Here is a 22,429-nt window from a genome sequence, read left to right as displayed (position 1 = left end):
AAGTCTGAAAAAAGTTTGTTTATATGAAATAAAAAAGTTGATATTGGCGAGTAATCCAAAACAACTGCAGCCAGTGTAGGGAATCCGGAGAACATCTAAACTGCTCAGTCACTGAGAAAATGGTGAGGTCATGCTATAGTTCTGATCCACATTGCTTCCCTGCTGCAAATCCTGCCACTGCTGATCATAAAATGTGTTTCAATATTATAATGTGCACCAGTAGTTATTTTCATAACTTTTTTGGTGTCAGGTTTTGTATTCGAGACAAGTAATGGAACATTTTCTCACTTCAGCCACCCAGTGTCAGCATCGAGCATTTTCAGGTCAGACACAGCATAGGCAAATGCACAACAAAACTCCTGCTCTACCCCTGCAATGTTCCTCTGCTCCAACTTTAGCAGAATATCCTTACTCTATCTGAGATATTTAGCATTTCCTACACGCTGTCCTGTGGCCTTCCTGAGTGAGATTCCAAAACTTAATGTCAGAGTTCAAAATAAAAATGTACAAAAGGATAATTTTGAACCAAATTGTAGTTTTTAAATTTGGCCCAGCTAGAGAGGGAATAAAGCAATGAAAGTGAATTTATCCCACTGAAAAAAGTTATAAGAAAAGGAAGTAGATGAAAACTGGCCTCAGAAAGACTCACAAATGAGAAGTACACCATAACCCAAATTAAGAGGAACAGTGTTCAGGTTTACTTTGCCACAATATTCTACAGCACCAGGGATGGAACAGTACAAGTTGTGAAAGACATGAAACCCACAGCATAATTACAAATTACAATGATCACAGTACAAAAAGTGTGTTACCCTTAACTGGATAGCTCTGTTAAAGCACTATGGGCCAAATGTGCTCATTCTGTGCTCTATGATTTGGGTGTACACTGCCATGCAAAAATGCAATGATATAGGGACAGCCATGATCAATAATGTTCAACGGCACCTTTAATTCAAATTACACTGACTCAGTCGCTGGGGGCAATTATAAATTTTAAATCAGCAGGCGATAGCCCAGTTTTCTTTGAACAGACTGTAAAACGGACTGCCGACTAGTTATCGCCCATTTTTTGTGAAAGTTAAAATTACCTCGCAGTCTACTGGCAAAGGGTGTTGGAATCTACACTCTCACTGCTTTCAATCTTGGTGGTGGCCTGCACTTTCATCCAGGATTCTCAAATTTCAGAAAAGCACTTTCATGGAAGTGCGGGAAAGCGGAGGGGAAAGTAATTCCTGGTTTGTGCAACTCCGCTAGTTCAGACCAGAATTGCTGGGAGCAGGTTGAATGCCTGCCCTTAGACACAGTTAGTGAATGGATTGGAAAGTCCACAATAAAGCAAATAACTTGAAGGAGAAAAAAAAAAATGGGGATTCATACCAAACATAAACACTACTAGAAAAGAAAGCAGTGTGGTTTTCAACAGATTGATGCTGGGAAATATGATTTAATACTGGACTCAACACAGTTAACAGTTGAATATTGAGGTGAAAACCAGCAGAATTAATTGTTCTCAGTAGGAATGCAGTTGTACATGGAACAAACTGGTCCTAGGGTTTCCCATGATCAAATCTGAATGCAGTTTTGATAAAATCAGTGGAAAATATGGCTAAAAATAAAAATGCTAGGAGACAGAGCAGAAACCCCCTGGGTGAAGGTTCCTTTTGAAGCTGCTCAGGTTGGTTTTCCATTTGGTTTTAAACAACCCTCCCCAGCACTTAAAAGGTTGAGAGCTTCTTGGAGCTTGTTACTGGGCAAATTAAAAGAAGAATAACATTTTCTTCCTGTATGAGCTAGATGGAATGAAAGTCAACAATCAAGATTAGATTGGATAGGTGGATGAAGGAAAAGGGGTTGAAGCGAAATGCAAACAGGGTGGGTAAATAGAATTGGAACCATTTGCTCATGTGGAGAGTAAATACTGACACAAACTGGTTGGGCTGAATGGCCTGTTTCCTTGTTGTAACATTTACGTGTTTCTATGCAAGTGTATAGGTACTGGCTTACGCAATTTTCTAGTACTCGGCCCCAATGTTCCCTCTTAGCTGCGCGTGTGTGCAGCCGCGCAGTAATCTGCAAGGTCCCACGCAGGCCGCTGACAGATTTTACATTGAAAATACCATGCATATGCAGAAAGTTAAAGGGACCGCACATTGAAAGAAATAGGCCATACAGAATAAAACGCAGCTTGCAGGGAACATTGCTCAGCACCGTGATATTTTTTCATAATCAAACATTTATTTTATCAGAGTATTCAGAGATGTTGCAGGTGCATCTGAAACACTACAATCCACTGGGGCTGTTTTTCCTGGGTGACCCGCGTTGCATACTCACCAGCGCAGCAAGCTCAAAGTGTGCTGTGTCTGTCTGGCCTCGGGTTGTTGTTATTTGGTGGACCAGGTCATTACCATGTCTGGTTGCTCCTCCAGTTCAGGCCCATTCCCTGGCGGGGCTTTGAACTTAGAATTGGGTCAGGAGGGGTGACCGCTGCTGCAGTCCAAGAGGCCTGTAGCCGTGGCAACATGTGCCATGGTAACATGTGCCATGGTCAGGCCTTCTGGCTGCCTATGAAGAACGGAAGCCAAAAGGCCACCAGGCTTGAAGACTGCAAGGAAAAGATGGTACCTTTTCAGACCTCCATTTGCATTGCTGCCTATCTCCCCAGAATCTGTTCTCAAGGGTGGCCTGGGGTAAAAGCCCAATGCCATCTTGACCTTTGTGCTGGGAAAGAGACATTTTCCTAGGCACTGGTCGCCACCTCAGTCACTAATATTCATGGTTTCCTAAACGAATACTTAAAGTCTACATTATTTAATAGAAAAATAAATGTTAGAATACATAAGCCAATAACTCATTTCCAACAGTACAATTTAAATCATGGACATACAAAATTAAACCCTGTGAGCCTATTATACCTTTGATTATACTGAGACAACGGTTACATTTTTTTTTTTAAAAAGCTTTACAAATGTTTCTGTTTTAGGTTTTTAAACTGTGGGAATTTACAGGTTTTTTTCGCTGCGGCCAGTTTTATTTTTACTTCTAACTGGTTAACCATTATGTCAGCTGACCTTCACATGTAGCTCGGTCACACCCAACTCAAGGAGGCGACATTTTATGACACTGATGGTGCTAATGCTGTGAACTGCCAGGAAGAAAGGATTTTATTAAATTAAAACACAGCTCAAGTGCCTGTAAACTGTTTGATTCCGCTGTTGAAAAGAGCTCATTCCTTCTCGTAATCAGACACGAGCCTCTTTTGCTCCAGGGAATTCAGTTTGTTATGCTAACTTTCTGGGAATGACCACATTTCCTGTGCAGCCCATTCTTCGCATCAGTTCAGCTCTGGTGTGATGTAGTCAATAAAAGTGGTTCCAAAAAAATGTTTTATAGACTTGGGAGTAATGGCACAGAATGTGGGAGCTCCATGCCACAAGAGGCACATGGGTTTGGGCCTATGATTATCAAGGTGTGGAGCACCTAATCTTTCACCCATACCAACCAGCGGTCAGAAGATTCCCCACAAGGTGGAGAAGTTAGAGAGAGTCATCTCAGTCATTCTTGTGCAAGTACCAAGCAACAGGTTTCCAAGCAATACCCTAACGAGGGCCTGTGAGCAGATTGCCCACATAGCTTGGAGACAGTGTGTAGAACAGAGGGAAAAAGAACTTGCCCCAAGCAGCCAAAAAAGTCTCGTGTAGAAATAAACAATCACAGTACCCCAAATAAATAATTTTTGTCACTTTAATTAAGAGCTAAAGTCTGATAAGAAGTCCCAATTAAAATCTCGAAGTGATAGCAGCCATCAACTTCAAGTAACAAACTATCACCAGGCACAATACAAATCCTCTTTTCCGGTGATTAAAATTAGACTTCCTACAAAATGGCAGAATTTGTGGAATTCCACAATATCTTGCAATGCAGTCCATATCCGTTATCACAGATGGTCACTCAACCTGCTTGGCAGGAGATGTGGAATTTTACTTAATCAAAAATCGTAGCAAAACACATTGTGAAGTGGAAGATACGAACAAATTAATGTTAAAGCATTGTTGTGACAGGTGACAGATGCCAAAATGAATAAAAAAAGGTACAGAATGTGATTAATTAACTGCTCGGGAAAGAACTGGAGCAGTCAGATACAGAACACACAATAGGTTAAGGACCAGAATTTCACACTGCTGCAGCTTAAAGGAGGAAAGAAAATGCATCATTAACGAGGATAGGAAAGTGACAATTATCATCCTGCCCCTCTGAAAACATCAACATTCTTGGACATCTGCTCAGGAAAACAGCGCTGATAGAAACAGTCAATAGAAAAAAAATCCAAACGTGAATGGAAAATTAAGCAACTTGTATTATGGAAAATAGATTTGCACAAAGTCTACACATTCCTTGGATTCCTTTTACCAGCGACTGACTGACGTTTGCTCCTATTCAAGTTAACCCTCTATACTGAGCAGATTGTTGCAGCTATTTTTGAACCTATGCTGCTTTAAAACATCTAGAGCATTGGTAAGTTTCTATTGCAGGAAGTGAATTAAAAAAAAGAGAGCACCAGTATTTTGAAATAAATAAATTTCTATTTATATTGAGCCTTTTCATTCCAAAAACCTTCAAAATCAATGAATTACTGTTGAAATCACTGTCGTGTAGGCAAACATGGCAGCTAACCTTACACAAGATACCACAAAGCTATCAATGAGGTAAATAACCTGCCAATCTCTGCTTTTGGTGGTGTTCGTTGAGGGAAGAACATTTTTCAGGACACTAGAAGAATTGCCTGTGAACTTTTCTGTACACCCAAACTGGGGCCTCAGTTTAAAATCTCATTTGACGAACACCTTTGACAATGCAGTAGTCCCTCAATAATGCATTGAAGCGTCAGCTTAGATCATGAGCATATCTGAAGTTTCAACAGATACATAGAATTTCTCCCTGCTCTAACTTTATACAGTCTCTGTCATGTATTCAACTGTCATTGTAATCCATGTATAAACTGACCCAAGTTGTACACCGTGAGAACACTGACCACTAGGTGGTGAACTTGTGGGAGACACTCCTAACCTGGACTTTCAGGTATAAAAGGGGAAGCTCCACCCATCTTCTCCACTTCAGTGCTGGCAAATAAAGGTTACTGGTCACAGAGTGACCTTCTCTCTTGTATGGGCCTCGTGTGCATTTGTACTGTATAGTAAGGACATATCAGTCTCAATCATCATGAAATCATAAACTGTTCCTACAATTGTGCTTCCACTGATGGATGCTGCCAAAATGCCCACTGTATATCACAACAGTGACAGACTTCAGAAACTCAAATTCATGGGCTTGTGCAGCCCTGCGAAAGTGCATCCGAGTTGAGTTGCAACTGTTTGTCACTGAGGGTAACTATTCATCAAACCTGCAACACTCCTGCTGGCTTTTCTTTGTGTGTGTGTGTGTGTTTTAAACAGAGGCAGATGCAGTTAGTAGCTTGTGATACAACACCTGAGTCAGTTAAACTCAACTAGGGAGTGAGCTAGAAGCCTTCTTATTACTATCTAGTGACTCCTGCTACTTAGGCAGTGAGTGAGAATTGGATCAGACTCAGCTGTGATGCCCTCCACATTCAAATAGCCAGTCTGCCGGGGCTGATAGATGAAGAGCGGTTCCTTGAGCAATGGTATCATTTGGTGCCTGAAACCCATACAACTGAACCATGGCAAACCAGTGCCTTCAGGAGAGGGGGGAAATTGGTAGGGCGCATTGCGGAAAACAATACAAACATTTTAGTCACATTGGACATTTCCAGCACTCATCCCCCTTTACAAATGGATCCTTCGCAAGACTCACCTTGAAACAGCCAGATAAAACATTCCAAGTGAGGTCAGCGATATTCCAGTATGAAATACCACCCCCACAGCTCCGTATTCTTTGAAGACTTGCTTTAGCTGCTGGGACTTGCGGAGTTTTTTATCATCTCCGTTATTAGATCTTCTGCCTTCTTTCCCAGTCGTTCCATCTCTGCTCACACTCTGAGGAGACACGGTAAGGATGAAGGTTATTGTTGGGACAGAAAGTAAAAGAAACACCGAGCCCATATCTTACTGAATTCAGTGGGATTTTCCAAGACATGTAGCATTCAAATAGTGGTCACATTAGGATGGAGAAAGTCAGCTTCAAGCAAGAGAGCAGATAACAGGTCATAGATTTAACCCTTTGCCTCCAGCCAGAATTATATTTGTGCTTGTACTTGAGGGGTTGGGGCTGGGGGGGGCAGTTAACTGGATAATAAAGTGAGTTCAAGCTCACCTACTCCAGGCAGTACATATATAATAATGTATTTAAAATATTCTGCGTGAACAGAGGATCACCTTTGGAAAGGGCGAGACTCACCTTTTAAATTTTTAAAAAATTGTTGAAGTCACTCTCTTTTCCCCCTCACCACCACACACACACAGCTCATTTTTTATTGGAAATTCAATATTTCAGCCACAAAACTGCTGGTAGACAATTTACATACATTTGAATCTTTTCCCTCCCATCGGGATCAAAATAACTTACAAAGGAGGTAACCCTCTGCATTCACCAAACTGAAAAACAACCCCTTATAATACCACAAAGTAAATCAGACATCAACAATCCAGCAGCTCTTCCACGTTTTTTTTTAAATGTCGTGCGAGAGTCATTTAAAAAAATTCCTTTTTTTTTAAATAGAAACTGAGCTGTTCAACAACTTGCATTTATAAAGCAGCTTGAACATAATAAAATGTCTCAGCGTGCCAGCCATGGCTCCGTGGGTAGCACACTCGCCTCTTGAGTCAGAAAGTTGTGGGTTCAAGTCCCACTCCAGGGACTTGAGCACATAAATCTAGGCTGACACTCCAGTGCTGCACTGTCAGGTGTTGTCTTTTGGATGCAACTCAAGTGGACGTAAAATCCCATGGCACTATTTTGAAGAAAAGCAGGGGAGTTATCCCCGGTGTCCTGGCCAATACTTATACCTCAATCAACATAACTAGAAAACAGATTATCTGGTCATTATCACATTGCTGTTTGTGGGAGCTTGCTGTGTGCAAACTGGCTGCTGCTTTTCCTAAATTACAAGTGACTACACGCCAAAAGTACTGTGAAGCGCTTTGGAACATCCGGTGGTCATAAAAGGCGTTATACAAGTGCAAGTCTTTTTTTCTTTCAAAGCACTTCAGAATTAACAATGGGCAACAAACAGCAGTAGAAGTGCCAGACCAAAGGCAGGGTGAAAGGGGTTGGTTTCACACCATCAATACATGCTCTTACAAAGAAAATATAGAACTGAAAGCCAAGCAGTTCCAATAAACTAGACAAAGATGCTCATTACTAACAATGCCACCATTAGGTCATTTTTAGGTATATCACATATCAATCACCATCTTTGCTCCCAGCAAAGCAGATATGTTGAAAGCAAACTGTCTGCCTGCAATCTTGCAATACAAAGAAGGCCCTTTGGAGAATGCATGCTGTCTTGCACTAATACAAGGCATTACGAAAATACAGATAATGCAAGCAATTTAGCTGCCTGCCAATTAAGAAAATGAACACCACAAATGTAGTGCAGAGGATAAATTTGGCAGAGTAAGGGAGTCAGCTCATATGCAACACCAGGGAGACAAATGATACGCTGAACAATTTCTATTAAACTAGGTTAACACAATGGACAGAACGTACTCATTCAGAAACATGCCAGCCTGGGGCGATGGAAGAACACAGATTTATTCTATAAACAAATGGCACTAGAAAGTAATCAAGCATGCACTGCAAATACGCCCAAAGGGAGATGGGCTGTCAGTATATATTTTCTTAAATAGAGCAGTAGGGGACAGCAGCTCCCAGACTGAAAGAGGGAGAAAGAAATGACCATCACTAAGATGCTAATATCTCCATTTTACAAAACTGCCCTGTGAATGGCTTGTGTACTTACAACAGTTCACCATTTTACAAAAGTAAGAGGTACTGCTTTTTGACATCTGCTGCACCAGAACATTTACTGAACAATACAAAAGCAAAATACTGCGAATGTTGGAAACCTGAAATAAAAATAGAAAATGCTGGCAATACTCAGCAGGTCAGGCAGCATCTGTGGAGAGAGAAAGAGTGTTAATGTTTCAGGTCGATGGCCTTCCATATTCTTTCGTCAGACAAAAAGTCATCGAACTGAAATGTTAACTCAGTTTCTCTCTCCACAGATGCTGCCTGACCCAGAGTATTTCCAGCATTTTCTGTTTTTATTTACTGAACAAGGTTAGTGTAAATGAGTTAATAATGCTAACAGCTGGAGAAAATACTCTGTATTTATTATATAGTCCCTTCTTAGAAAAAGTTTAAATAAGTTACTGTCGCCATTGAGACTCAACTAAAAAAACACTTCATATTCATTGAAACAAAGTCCAGTGGACAGCTCATATTTTCCTTCAGAGAACCGGTTAACGCAGGAGATGGGGTTTGATGTGTATACTGGTACATGCGATGTTGTTGCTCCTGACTGTAAAAGTTGCAGCTTTAGCTTTTACACCAGACTGATCCATCCATCTTTACAGGAGATTGAAAGATCGATTGCAATCTCTCCGGCAAGAGATATTTACAGCAAATTTGCATGAAGGTGGTTGGGCAAGTTTGTGTGTGAGGCTGCTAGTTTCATCTATAGTCAGCTACAACTCTCTCAGCCAGCAACTAACTAATGACAAATGCTACTTATCAAGCACTTTTTGGAGATATTAGATGATAATGGAATCAGGCTCAACGATGATATTCTCCCCTAAATGCTGAGCTCCCCGCGACCTAACTCGCAGAGAGTCCCGCTCAACCATCACCCCTGTGCTCGCTGACCTACACTGGCTCACAGTTAAGCAACGCCTCGATTTCAAAATTCTTATCCTCATTTTCAAATCCCTCCATGGCCTCACCCCTCCATAGCTCTAATCTCCTCCAGCCCCACAACATCTCCCCTCAGATATCTGCACTTCTCCAATTTTGTTCTCTTGAGCATCCCGGATTGTAATCACTCATCCACTGGTGACGGTGACTGCCTTCTGTTGCCTAGGCCCCAAGCTGGAATTCCCTGCCTAAACCTCTGCCTTTCTACCTCTCCTTCCTTTAAGATGCTCCTTAAAACCTACCTCTTTGACCAAGCTTTTGGGCATCTGCCCTAATTTCTCCTTATGTGGTTCGGAGCCAAATTTTGTGTCTTATAATATTCCTGTGAAGCACCTTGGGATGTTTTACTATGTTAAAGGCACTATACAAATACAGTTGTTGTTGTAAGTAATGAAACCTTACCCCAGTATTTTCAAGAAGGTGGTGGGGAGAGAAAGAAAACATTATAAAACAATGCTCATACCTCACCAGTGACACTATAAACACCTCCTCATTCATTGCCTCACCAACACCAGTGACAACATAACAGCTCCTCATTTTCTAACTTTACTAAGTACCTTATTTTTCAGTGATCCATAATCTATATTTTCTCCAATATACAATTGTGAGATTGTGCTTTCAAATACAATTTAATTCTCAAACTGCACCTGCCTGTCCTACGTGCAGTTCAAACTGTTCGGAACATCCCACATGTAACATTGATTCTGTTCGAATCTTTGCAATATAAAGTCTCAAGCAGCACACTCCAAATTCAAAGATGAGTGTTTCATATCAGCACATATTTGTTGGAAACATGCGTAAACAGAATCCTAACAGCTTTCTAATTGCCAAGGTAACACATTTTCAATGACAGTAAACTCACCAATCTGTGTATTCCTCCAGCGGTCGTCACATATTCTCAAACTGGCCGCAGCCTTGTTTGCAGTACAATTTGTAAAAATATATATATTTTTTTTAAAACCTACTTTCTCCCACATTCCTCTCCCTTACCTTTTTAAATCTCCCTTATAGGGTCAGCCCTTGGCACATAATAAGTCCCACATGCAGTTTGGTGACAGCTGTGGCTCAGTGGGTAGGACTCTCGCCTCGGGATCGGTAGGTTGTTGGTTCAAGTCCCATTCCAGAGACATGAGCACAAAAATCTAGGCTGACACACTGTCTTTCGGATGAGACATTAAACTGAGACCCCGTCTTCCCTCTCAGATGGACATAAAAGATTCCATGGCACAATTTCGAAGAGGAGCAGGGGAGTTATCCCCAGTGTCCTGGCCAATATTTATCCCTCAAATCAATATCATAAAAATAGATTATCTGGTCAATATACATTGCTGTTTGTGGGAGCTTGCTGTGCGCAGATTGGCTGCCACGTTTCCTACATTACAACAGTGACTACACGTCAAAAAAAGTGCTTCATTTGGCTGTAAAGCGCTTTGGGACGTCCTGAAAGGCACTATATAAATGCAAGTATTTATTTCTTTGTAAAAGTGGAGCACTTGGAGACCAGTGACTTCTGTGTACCGCTCTTACCTCTTTATATTCATTGGTGCCGCCACATTTGGAGGAAAAATAATCAGCGAACAAAGACCCAACAGTAACCAGTGAGCCCCACAAAAGTATGGGTCTCCAATGCGGATGGATCTGCAGACATAGTTAACTTTGTATTCGAGAGTCACCGATGACTGAAGAATAGCCCATCTGCCACCAGCAGTATTTTATACAAGTAGCCAGTGAAAGGAGGCTCTTAAGAACCAGTAACACAAAAGCTGGACAGTTCCATTAATGCTAGATTTGGGAGCATGATTTTTGACTGGATTGGCTATTAGGACGCAGTATTTTGATCAGTCTGCCAGCATCCTGTAGGTCGAAATCCACCTTAATTAGATGTCAACTTGAACCTGCTGGGGAAGACGTCCAGTTGGCAGTGTGACACCATTGATGCCACAGATACTGCTTAGCCTTTCATTGTTAAATGATCAAACAGCTTGTGTTTGTAAAGATCCTGCAGCTCCATTGAAATTTATAGCCCAGAATATGGCAGCACCAAATGCTGGTTTTCTAACAGCCTTATTGTACTGCACTACAAGCTTCGTGATATTAGTTTCCACCGCTATGGAGGGTTATTCTGGAGCAATTTTAAATCATGGGGAATAGCGTGTAATATGTGTTGTGTATGTATAATAAGTATAAACCCGGTATACTCAAGTAAGACCACTGAATGTATCTTCACACTGTATACACCATACCTGTACCACCAGAGAGTGCAACTGGTGGAGACCTAGGGGGTCACCTGTACACTGCAGGTAACCAAGTATAGGGCTCATGTTTCGGCCCGAGTTGCTCCTATTGTTTTGGAGCAACTAGTTTAGAATGGAGCATCTTAGAAATTGCAATTCTCGGCATTTAGTTTGCTCCAGTTCTAGTGAGTTAGAATAGTTTCATTTTAGAACAGATTTTTTTTCCCCAAAAGGGGGTGTTTCCAGCCACTTACGCATGTTTTGCAAGTTTAGGCAGCAAAAATTTACTCCAAACTAACTTAGAATGGAGTAAGTGTAGATTTTTGTACGCTCAGAAAAATCTGGCCAACACTTGAAATTAGGCATAGGGAACGAGAGATGGCAGGAAGTTTACAAGCATTAAACACTTCACTTTTACAAATAAATCAATAAATCAATCAAAAAAAATTAAAATTAAAAAAACATTTTTTTTAATCAATAAATAAAAAATTAAGTTTCTACTCACCTACTGCAGCACCGGGAGCCCTCCAACAAGCATGCTGGGATGGGCCCCCCCCCCCAGGAGATGCCGGTCAGGCGGGCTTCACATCAGGCAGGGCCTGCACCCAGCGAGATGCCGGGCGGGCAGACCCCGCCGCCGAAGCTGGGCCGCTGTGGAGGACTTCGGGCGGGCCCTGCCGCCAACGACAACGCCCGCAACGAGAAGCCGGGCGGGCGGGCCCCACCGCCGACGCCACTTCGGGCGCGGCCTGCACCCAGGAGGTGCCAGGCCACCGCCGAGGACTTTTGATGGGGCCCGCCGCCGACGAGGCAAGAGGTGTCAGGCCACTCGGCCCGGGATAGGGGCGACGTCCCTTGGCCAAGGATAGGGTCATCGCCCGGAGACAAGACGCACTGGGAGAGCCAGAAGCTACTGCGCACGCGCACAGCTGCCGGCACGGTTTTTGGTGCAGGGCTGTACAAAACCAAGGGCAACCTCCCGTTGGAAGCACCCAGGTCCAGCGGGCTACCCGATCATGTAGCCTGCGCCTCTGGGATCAATGTGATGCCCCAGGAAGTGTGGCCACACAGAGAGGGAGCATACCCACTGCAGGGCCAGCGATTAGCGGATGGCAAAGGCACCACTACTGGCACCCTGCCCCAGATCGGCCCTACCTCTCTGGCCACCAGGGCCACTACTGGGAGTAAGAGACTAGCATCCTCCAGCCCTCCTGACGGGACCTGGGATGACCAGGCTTCCACTACCGCTGAAGGGCAGCAGGGAGACACTGCAGCCCTCAAAAGGAGGACAGGGAGGCCACACATTCCTGTGGCTGTGCCCACCACTAGGCAACGGCAAAAGCCCTGAGACTCAGCCAGGTGAGCGATCCGAGACCACCCAGCTAGCAGGGGGCGCAGCGCCGCCATCAGACAACCAGGATGCAGTTACTCTGGATCTAGCGTCCTCACCCACCTGTACCTACACCTCAGGGGCAAGACTGTGATACCACGCATGTATCTTACCTGTAGAATTCATTTGTTCCACTACTGCAGAACCCAAACAGTGATGTAACTAATCCTATTTTTTCCCTCTATACATGTATGCATATGCAAGAGTTGAGCCACACACATGGTCTATGTATGGGGGGGGGGGGGGAAATGGATGTATGTAGCCATGGACATACATGGATCACACCCAGAACTTACTCAACCTCCACTGCAACCTCCAACTGTCCGCTGCTAACCATTTCCCAATGTTGTGACAATAAGGACTTGGGGGTTTACAGGGAGAGAGTCATTCCCAAGCACAGACAAGGTGCAAGGGCTTTGGGCACTTAAGTCTAGGGTCAGAGCGCACAGTGCAAAGGTCAGTGGCACAAGACTTAGGGGGGAGTGATGTGTATGTATAATGTAAGTATATACCCTGTACACTCAATGTACAGTTACACAAGACCACTGAATGTATCTTCACACTGTATACACTATACTTGTACCACCAGAGGGTGCAACTGGTGGAAGGCCTAGGGGTTACCAGTACACTGCAGGTAACCAAGTATAAAAGGGAGCTCACCTTACTGTACCTTCATTCAGGATCTGCAATAAATGGACTACGGTCATAACAGTTCAAGTGCAATACCTTACTTCGTGGAGTCATTACTAGAGTGCTTACAGACACAATAATATGATTACAGTTTGAAGCATCAAGGAGAAGATGGATTATCTCTCTGGTAGAGTCTTTTTAATCATTCACACACTATTGGGAGTAGAGTGCAGCTCAGGGATGTCCAAAGTGCAGCCCGTGAGCCACATGTTGGCCCCGAGTCCTGGAAATCCAGCCCGCAAAGCCCAGGCATGTCCAATATGTGGTTATATGTCTCACTCGTTAATTTCTCCGGTTTGAATTTTGTGGGCCTGGAATTTGGAAAGGGCTGTCCTTCGTACACTTACCCTATTGGCGGATAAATTCTATATCACAACACCAAGATCTGTTAGAATCAGCATTTTGAGATTTACATAAATTAATGGAAACATGGATTTAAACTGTACATGTGGTGCCTGAGTGTGACGCACAAAGGCAAAGCTTGGACATCCCTGGCCTAGCTTGCTTCTTCCACATGGGAAACATAAACCCGGAAGGCCTGTGGTGACAGATTTGATAGAACTGCGGTGTGTGGAGGATATATATTATTGAAAGTGTGAAGAAGATCCCGCCAGGTACAAAATCTACCTATACAGTCATTTAGAATTATACCAAAGCAGCATAAATATAAATGTGATTGGGGAAGGTGGCCGGGGGGGGGGGGGGGGGGGCGGGGGAAGAGCAGGTGCGGGGGAGACCACTTCATAAGAATTATATCAACTGTCAGCACCTATCAAAAAAGGTCTGACCATGTTCCGTAGCTCAATAAATAACAACTTTTATTTATTTAATGCCTTTAACGTAGTAAGACGTCCCAAGGTGCTTCACAGCAGTGTTACAAGATAATTTGATACCGAGCCACAAAAGAAGAAATTAAGGCAGATGACCAAAAACTTGTTTAAAGAGCTAGGTTTTAAGGAATGTCTTAAAGGAGGAAAGAGAGGTAGAACGGCAGGGATTTAGGAAGGGAGTTCCAGAGCCAAGGGTCCAAACAGCTGAAGGCACGCCCACCGATGGTTGAGCAGTTTTAATGAGGGATGTTCAAGAGGCCAGAAATCTTGTGAGGCTGAAAAAGATTACAGAGATAGGGAGGGGGAAGGCCATGGAGTGATTTATAAACAAGGATGAGAGTTTTTAAATCGAGGCGTTTAACTGGGAGCCGATGTAGATCAGTAAGCACAGGGGCAATGGGTGATCGTGACTTGGTGCAAGTTAGTACACGGGCTGCTGAGTTTTGGATGGCCTCAAGTTTACGTTGTGTAAAATGTGGGAGGAAGGTTGCAGTAGTCAAGTCTAGAGGTAACAAAGGCATGAATGAGGGTTTCAGCAGCAGGCGAGCTGAAGCAGGGGCGGATGCGGGCAATGTTATGGAGGTGGAAAAAGGCGGTTTTAGTTAAGGATATGTGGCTGGAAACTCATTTCAGGGTCAAATATGACACCTAGGTTGCAAATACTCTTGTTCACCCTCAGATTGATGCTAAGGAGAGGGATGGAGTCAGTGGTTAGGGAATGCAGTTTGTGGTAGGGACCAAAGATAATGGCTTTGGTCTTCCCAATATTTAATTGGAGAAAATTTCTGCTCATCTAGTGATGGATGGCGGACAAGCAATTTGACAATTTAGATACCAAGCAGGTGTCGAGAGAAGTGGTGGAGAGGTAGAGCTGGGTGTCGTCAGCGTACATGTGGAAACTGACTCAGTGTTTTCGGATGATATGTCCAAGGGGCAGCATATAGATGAGAAATAAGAGGGGGCTAAGGACAGATCCTTGGGGGACACCAGAGGTAACGGTGCAGGAGTGGGAAGAGAAGCCATTGCAAGAGATTGTCTGACTACAATTAGATAAATAAGAATGGGACCAGGCAGTCCCACCCAGTTGGACGATTGGTGGAGGAGGATGGAGTGGTCAACTGTGCCAAAGGCTGCAGACAGGTCCAGAAGGACGAGGAGGGATAGTTTACCTTTGTCACACTCACAAAGGATGTCATTTGTGACTTTGATGAGAGCCGTTTCGGTACTGTGGCATGGGCGGAGACTGGATTGAAGGGATGTGTGAGGGTTGCTCCATGCAGCTGCCTTGTATGTGCTTATGCACTGGATAGAGAGATGCTCATAAAGCAGCTGTAAAATGAAGGAAAATTAACATTACCTTGCCTCTACTGTTCTTCCCCACAAGACAGGTGCAGTATAAGATACTCTCAACCATGCACTTCACTGCACCCTGCTAACTTAGCAGGTTTACGTGGGTCATTAAACCACAGGAAACTAGTAACAGTTAAAATTTCTACACTGGAAATGACATTCCAGCTCTGGCTTGTGTGATGACAGGTAGATTAATGACAACAATTTATTGAGCCAAATGAAAATGTGGAGTTTACCTTAAGTAAAAATGCAGGTGGCGCCTAAGGACTAGTCAGGACATCAAATCAAATCTGGCTGATCCATAATGAGGGCTTGCAATTCCCTCACTCTGAGCCAAAACTAACACTAACAGCAATTTTACATGCAAGAAACTCAGGTTTACTTTTTCAAATGAATACATTAACCTGTGAAGAACTAAATTAAGGTCCCAGTTGAAATCCAATTAAGGGTTTATCTTTGTACATTTTCCAAATAACTTGCATAAAACAGGTTGCTAACAGAGATATCCCAACAATCAAAATTAAATGGGTTATGAAAAAATGATTGAATCCAAATAAAACTACAAGAACTTAGAGGAAAAAGAGAGGTAGAGAAGCGGAAAGGCTGAGGAAGGGAATTCCACAAGATTACAGAGATGGGGAGGGGCGAGGCCATGGAGGGATTCGAAAACCAGGCTGTGAATTTTAAACTTGAAGGGTTGCTTAACCGGGAGCCATTGCAGGTTAGCGAGCTCAGGGGTGATGGGTGAATAGGACTTGGACAGCTGAGTTTTGGATGACCTTAAGTTTACGTAGGGTAGAACGAGAGAGACCAGCTAATCTAGTTTAAATTAGATTTTAAACGAATGTTGGAGGTACTGAAAATACTACAGAATGACATGACAGGATTACGTTACTTGGATCTCATTCCCTTTTGTGTTTTAGCTCTATTAGGAGTGTTCAGCAGGAACTAACCAAGGTGTCTACCAACAAGGACAGCTGGTGGTTGAACAGTATTGATTTTAATTTTCAGTAACTATGCTGGCAACAGGAAAACCTGGAGTAAAAACCTGCTCGGACAGAACTTATTTTTTTCCTGATGGCAGTAGTTTATCTCGACTGTTTACACTGCTACCTAAAAGGTGAAGGTGGTCTTCTCTCATCACTCCACAGAATCTCAGCAGTACTTGTGAAACAGCGAGTTTAACCTCGATAAAATCAATATGACTGTAAAGTTATTTCCTCACATGACACCTTCCATTGTTAGCCCCTTACTCCGTTTCTAGCTGGGAGAGGGATAATCGGCAAGTCACTGATGCGAGTGCCAAAGCAGCCCAGATCCATGGGAAGATCCCATCCAGGTGCATCTGGACATAGATATTATTTGAAAGTGTTTAAGAATAGTTTTAATAGCTGTTGCAGTAGCTTCCACGGTGCCAGTCTGTGGAGCAGTACACCAGAAGCTGTTGAATCCTGGGCATCTTGGGCCCTCTGCTTCTTGCTGTGGCATAACCACACTGTTTGTTTGTTTTTTAAATCAGGGCTGAAACAGCACTGAGGAGGCCATTTGGGCCATCATGCCTGTGGCCCTTTTAAATATTTACTTTAAAAAAAAAAATGGGTTTGACTCATTTGCTAGTCAAGCAAGTAACTGCAATTTGTACCAATATCTGTACGAATGGTATCCTGCCGGAAAAAAAAATAAATTGAATTATATAAAAGTAATGTACTTGAGGAATGGAAGAGAAACAGTTGGTTTTGTAAAACCAAATCATTAATTTAAAAAAAAGGTTTACAGGCATTGCTAGCCTTGCCCACATCGAGAAAACAAAATTTTATAAACCCAATTCAAAGCTTCAGGCTGCTAACAATTCAGATTTTTGACTTTGAAGTTAGAAAAAAGGAAAGTCAATTGTCTGGAAAGTATAAGCTTATGTGAACTTCTAGTGAGTAGCACAGGTTTTAATGAGCATCCTAACTTTCACTACCAAGAGCTTGGATTTACAAACCTTCCCAGTCTTCAAACTACAATTTCTACACCATCCTGGCAATTTGGGATGAAGCAACAAATAATCAAGGGTTTGCATTAGAGTTAACATTATCAGTAGCTTGCTCTCTTACCATGTTGCACCTCCATTCCACTGACAAACAGCAAGCCTTCTTATCTGTTCTCACAGCCTTTAAATATCTGCCCAACATTGTGAATCATCAAGAAGTTTTAGTTTTGTTACTGTGCATCAGAAAGAATTGCTAAAATATGCAGGCAGATTGGAATTCAAAATGTGTGGAGGTAAATTTCCCACAGCACTGCAAAATCCAGAAGACAAATAATCTTAGAAATGTGATTTATTTACGACAGCAATAAGTCTCCTACACCAAATATGTAACGTTACATTAGATTTACAAGGTTTGTGAACACACTGGTTACATGTATAGGAACATGCAGTTGACCTGAAATTGCATAGCACTCGCGCCTCTGAATCAGAAGGTTGTGGGTTCAAGTCCCACTCCAGAGACTTGAGCACATAAATCTAGGTTGACACTCCAGTGCAGTGCTGAGGGAGTACTGCACTGTCTGAGGTGCCATCTTTCAGATGAGACCTTAAACCGAGGCCCTGTCTGCTCTCTCAGGTGGATGTAAAAAATCCCATAGCACTATTTGGAAGAGCAGGGGAGCTATCCCCAGTGGCCAATATTTATCCCTTAATCAACATAACAAAAACAGATTATCTGGTCATTATCACGTTGCTGTGCGCAAATTGGCTGCTGCATTTTCCATATTACAACAGTAACTACACTCCAAAAGTACTTCATTGGCTGTAAAGCGCTTTGAAATGTCCTGTGGTCATGAAAGGCACTATATAAATAAAAGTCTGTCTTTCTTTGAAATGTTGGGAACATGAGCGGGTCTTCGGGTCTCATGAGCTCTGTGGGGAAAAAAAACAGAAACATCCATCCAAATTTCCGGATTAATGCGCAGAACACTTCTGCGCAGCTTCTGGACACTGGCATCAGTTTCCGCTTCATTGGCAGCAGTCACTCTGATGAACTATACCCTAGCCAGAACCAGCATCTTCGAGAGCAGAGAACTGGGCAGGAAACAAGCCCAATTACCTTGATTATGAAAACCAACTGGAAAGGGGGAATAGGCTACAAAACAACAACTTGCATTTATATGGTGCCTTTAATGTAATAAAATGTTTCAAGGCAGTTCACAAGAATGTTATCAGAAAAAAATTGACACCAAGCCCCTTAAGGAGACATTAGGCCAGGTGATCAAAGCTTGGTCAAAAAGAGGTGGGTTTTCAGAAGCTTCTTTGGAGAGGCTGAGTGGTTTAGGGAGGTAATTCCAGAGCTCAAGGCCTAGACAGCTGCAGGCACAGCCACCGATGGTGGAGCAATGAAAATTGGGGAGACACAAGGCCAGATTTGGAGTGTTATGTCTGTAATGCACTTATGAATGACTCCACAAGGCAATGTGTTGTACGCAAACTGTAGTGACCTTGGTCCTTTATTCGTTACTCCAGAGTGAGGCACATGCATGGTGGGCAGCCTTTTATACTGGGCCCTGTACACCTATTCAAGTGACCCTCAGACCTCCCACTGTAGTGCCTTCTGGTGGACAGCCTCTGCCACAGGAGCAGGAAACCCCAGTCTCCACCAGTTGCACCCTCTAGTGGTGTCAGCATAGTATATACACAGTGTAAACCTTATTGATAGTACTTCAGGTACAAGTCTCCATTTTTTGCAACTATACGGTGACTACACAGAGAGTATATCTATAGTCGGCATATATAACATCACTCTCCCCCAAGTCCTTTGTGCCGATTACCTTTGCACTGTGTTCTGTCTTAGCTCTCCCCAGACTTAAGTGCCAATAGCCTTTGCACCTTGGCTGTGCTTTGGCTTGGCTCTCTCCCTGTTAACCCCAAGTCCTTTTGCCACAACATTGAGTAGTGGTTATTGGTTTGGACGGTTCGATGATGCAAAGGAGATTCCAGTGGCTTCTGGGTGTGATCCATGTGTGTGTCCATACATCCATTTACCCCCGCACCCCACAGCGAGATCATGCAGCAGGCCCGTTACATTAACATACAGGATCAGACACAGTGCAAGTACAAAGAAAGGAAGTTACAGTTTGTATCGTGGCACCTTGGTTCAGTGACTTACATTCATTGTGTTTTGCGGTCGTGTACCAGGATTGGGTAGATTGCATAATTAGTTCAGTCATGATCAGTACTGAGGCAGCAGTACAGATATGCGAGGACACAGGTTTCAGAGCAACTGGACGGGGTCCTAGTCATTGGATAGCGGTGCTGTGCCCCCTACTAGCGGGGATGGGCTTGGTTCGCTCACCTAGCCAGGACTCGGGGCCTTTGCCGTTGCCTAGTGGTGGGCAGAGCCACAGATCTCCTTTGAGGGCTGCAGAATCTTCTGCCTGCTCTCTAATGGTGTTGGGAACCCGGCTGTTCCAGGTCCATTTGGGGAACTCATTGGTTCTGACCTTTCGCTCCCAGACATGGCCGAGGTAGCGCCTGGGTATGGGGACTGCGCCATCACCACCTGGGTGGTGGGCAACTGCGGTTGACTGCACGTATTGGCGCCATTTTCGTTTCCAGGTCCATGGCGAATAGTGCCATCAGGTGCCTGCAGCGTGGGATAGACCTGGGGCAGGGTATCAGGATCAGCACCTTTACCCTCCCAAATTCGCTCACTTGCTTCTTTTGGGGACACTCTATTCCCGACATCTCGCAACAACATTTTGTTCTTTACATTAGAACTGGTACAGGCATCTCGCAACAGCATTTTGTTCACAATCTTAATCGGTTCATTACATTGATTGCCATGCATACAATGGCTCCAAGTTCAGTTGGTTGCAGGTCTCCTTTGAAAAACCTGCTGGCTTTACCCCAATCAAATCCTTTGTTAGATACCACGTGTTGGTCCCTCAGCGTTGCACCTTGTGATATGGCCGTGACCATTTTTTTTTCAGCCACGCTGCAGCAGTGATGCCATTTTGCCTCTATCCGAGGTCGCTACCTTGATCCTTCTCTCCTGCGATTCTGCCACAAAAGCTGGAAGAGTGCCTGTGAATTCGATCTTCCCCCCAGGAGTCCTGCCACTGGAGCCAGGAAGGTACTTTTAGGTCGTTCCGGTCGGATCATTGCCACGCAGTCGTGATGGATGGTCTGTGCCTCAGATGCTGTGCTGGTCTGTTCTCTGGTGCCTGGCCCAAGCGAAGGTGAGATTTTGCTCTGCCTGTGAGCACGGGGGACATCAATTGCTGGAGTGAAGAGGTCTTCCCATTTCCACTGGATCTTCCCCATCCACCTTCTTCCAAGTAGTGTTGGACCATCACCTGCAACAATCCAGAGGTAACTTCTGCACCACACCATTATGGATTACACTTACATCCACATTACCAAGGAGTGGGATCAGCTCCTTGGTGTAGGTGCGCAACTTTTCCTGTACTGGAACTAGTTCGGGTCATTTTTCGTTCCATAGTCTCTCAAAGGCATCCTGGCTCATCACTGATTGGCTCACTTCCATGAAGACTGGAACGCCGTTTATCTTGACTTCCATCTTCACTGGAGGACAATCGGTGGTGCAGGTATACATTCCACACACCACTTCTTGGGGCTGAGCTGCCTCTCTGGCCAAATCATTCAAAGTCATCTACCGACTCCTCTGCTAGACGGCGAGTCGTTTTTCTTTTAAACATATGCTGGAGGTGACCCTTCGTGTTACAGGCTTTGTATAAGTACTCAGCAAACCGACACTGGTGAGCCCTATGGTTTCCTCCGCATTGCCAGCATGATGCTACTCGATTAGCACCCCTCAGCAGATTCAGTTCTGGAACCCCGAGGACTGTGCTCTCTGCCCTGGGCAGAACCACGTTCTACAGTCTTGCCTGTGAAAGGCACCACTGTGTACAGTACTTGATGGGTTCGAGTCCACAGGATGAATAATTTGCTTGGTGCTGCAAGTCGAGGTCATGAACACCTGACTGATGCTGATGGCCTTGTGCAGCTGACTATGGTGTCGGCAGATAATAGCTTGTGAAGGAGGCCCTCGTGGCCAATTCCCATAACAAAGATGTCTCGCAATGTTTCGTTGAGGTGCATGCCGAAATCACATGATGCCATAAGTCTCCCAAGGTCGGCAGCATATTTTGCAATCTCCTGGCCCTCAGATCTGCGGTGAGTATAGAATCTGTGCCTGGCCGTGAGAATGTTCTGTTTTGGTTTTAGTTGGTCACGAATTAGTTCAGTCAGCTCATCGTATGTCTTATACTTGGCCTTCGTGGGTGCCAGCAAGTCCCTGACGAGGCGGTAGACCTCGGGCCCACAACTGGTCAGCAGAATTGCCTTGCGCATCTCCGCCAATGTGTCCGTCTCCCCTGCCAGGTCGTTTGCCACGAAATATTGCTTGAGCCTTTCCATGAAGACATCCCAATCATCACCCTCTGTGAAGTCTTTTAAACCTTATTGATACTACATCAGGTAACAAGTCTCCATCTTATGCAACTATACAGTGACTACAGAGAGAGTATATCTCTAGTCTGCATATATAACAAGGAGGTATCCAGAAATACAGCAGGGGAAAAAAAAAATCAGCAGTTAAAAGGCAGGATTGGAAATCAATTCTAAAAGTAACTGTGTGGATTCAGTAAATTTACTCATGCACGGGCTAAGATTTTGTTAATTATTGGACAATCTTGAAGTTTAGAGATATACAATACAGTACTCCAAGATAAATGAGAATTTAGATACTTGTATCCTGAAGCATTAATTATTAAAATAATCCTGTCTTTTGAAGCTTTAAATATACTTTAGTAATTGTGTTGGAACACAATAGTGGAGGAGGAGACCCGAGCTGTTCGCTGGCATTGCGTCACTCTCACAGCAACCATTAAACACACCAGATGCTGTTCTCAGGATATCACAGACCTCACAAGAACAATGCCAGCACAATGCCCTCACCACCCGCCTCCAGCAGTCACTCGTTTCCACACACCCCCCATCCTTTGGCTTCTAGGATGAAAGAGTCTTTCTCAATTAGCACCTT

At 43.8% G+C, this 22,429-nt stretch overlaps 1 protein-coding gene across 1 annotated transcript in view; it reads right to left on the bottom strand.

Moving 5' to 3' along the window:
• The window catches only part of fam210b (family with sequence similarity 210 member B), a 44,414-nt gene that overhangs the window by 6,013 nt on the left and 15,972 nt on the right, over positions 1-22,429 (bottom strand). Inside the window, exon 2 of the mRNA XM_070896049.1 lies at positions 5,830-6,011. Within this exon, the coding sequence (XP_070752150.1) occupies positions 5,830-6,011 (182 nt within the window). The remainder of the gene's footprint in view (positions 1-5,829; positions 6,012-22,429) is intronic.

This window comes from Pristiophorus japonicus, chromosome 12 (assembly GCF_044704955.1).
Source record: "Pristiophorus japonicus isolate sPriJap1 chromosome 12, sPriJap1.hap1, whole genome shotgun sequence".
NCBI lineage: Eukaryota > Metazoa > Chordata > Chondrichthyes > Pristiophoridae > Pristiophorus > Pristiophorus japonicus.
This window is presented reverse-complemented; position numbering and strand designations above follow the sequence as displayed.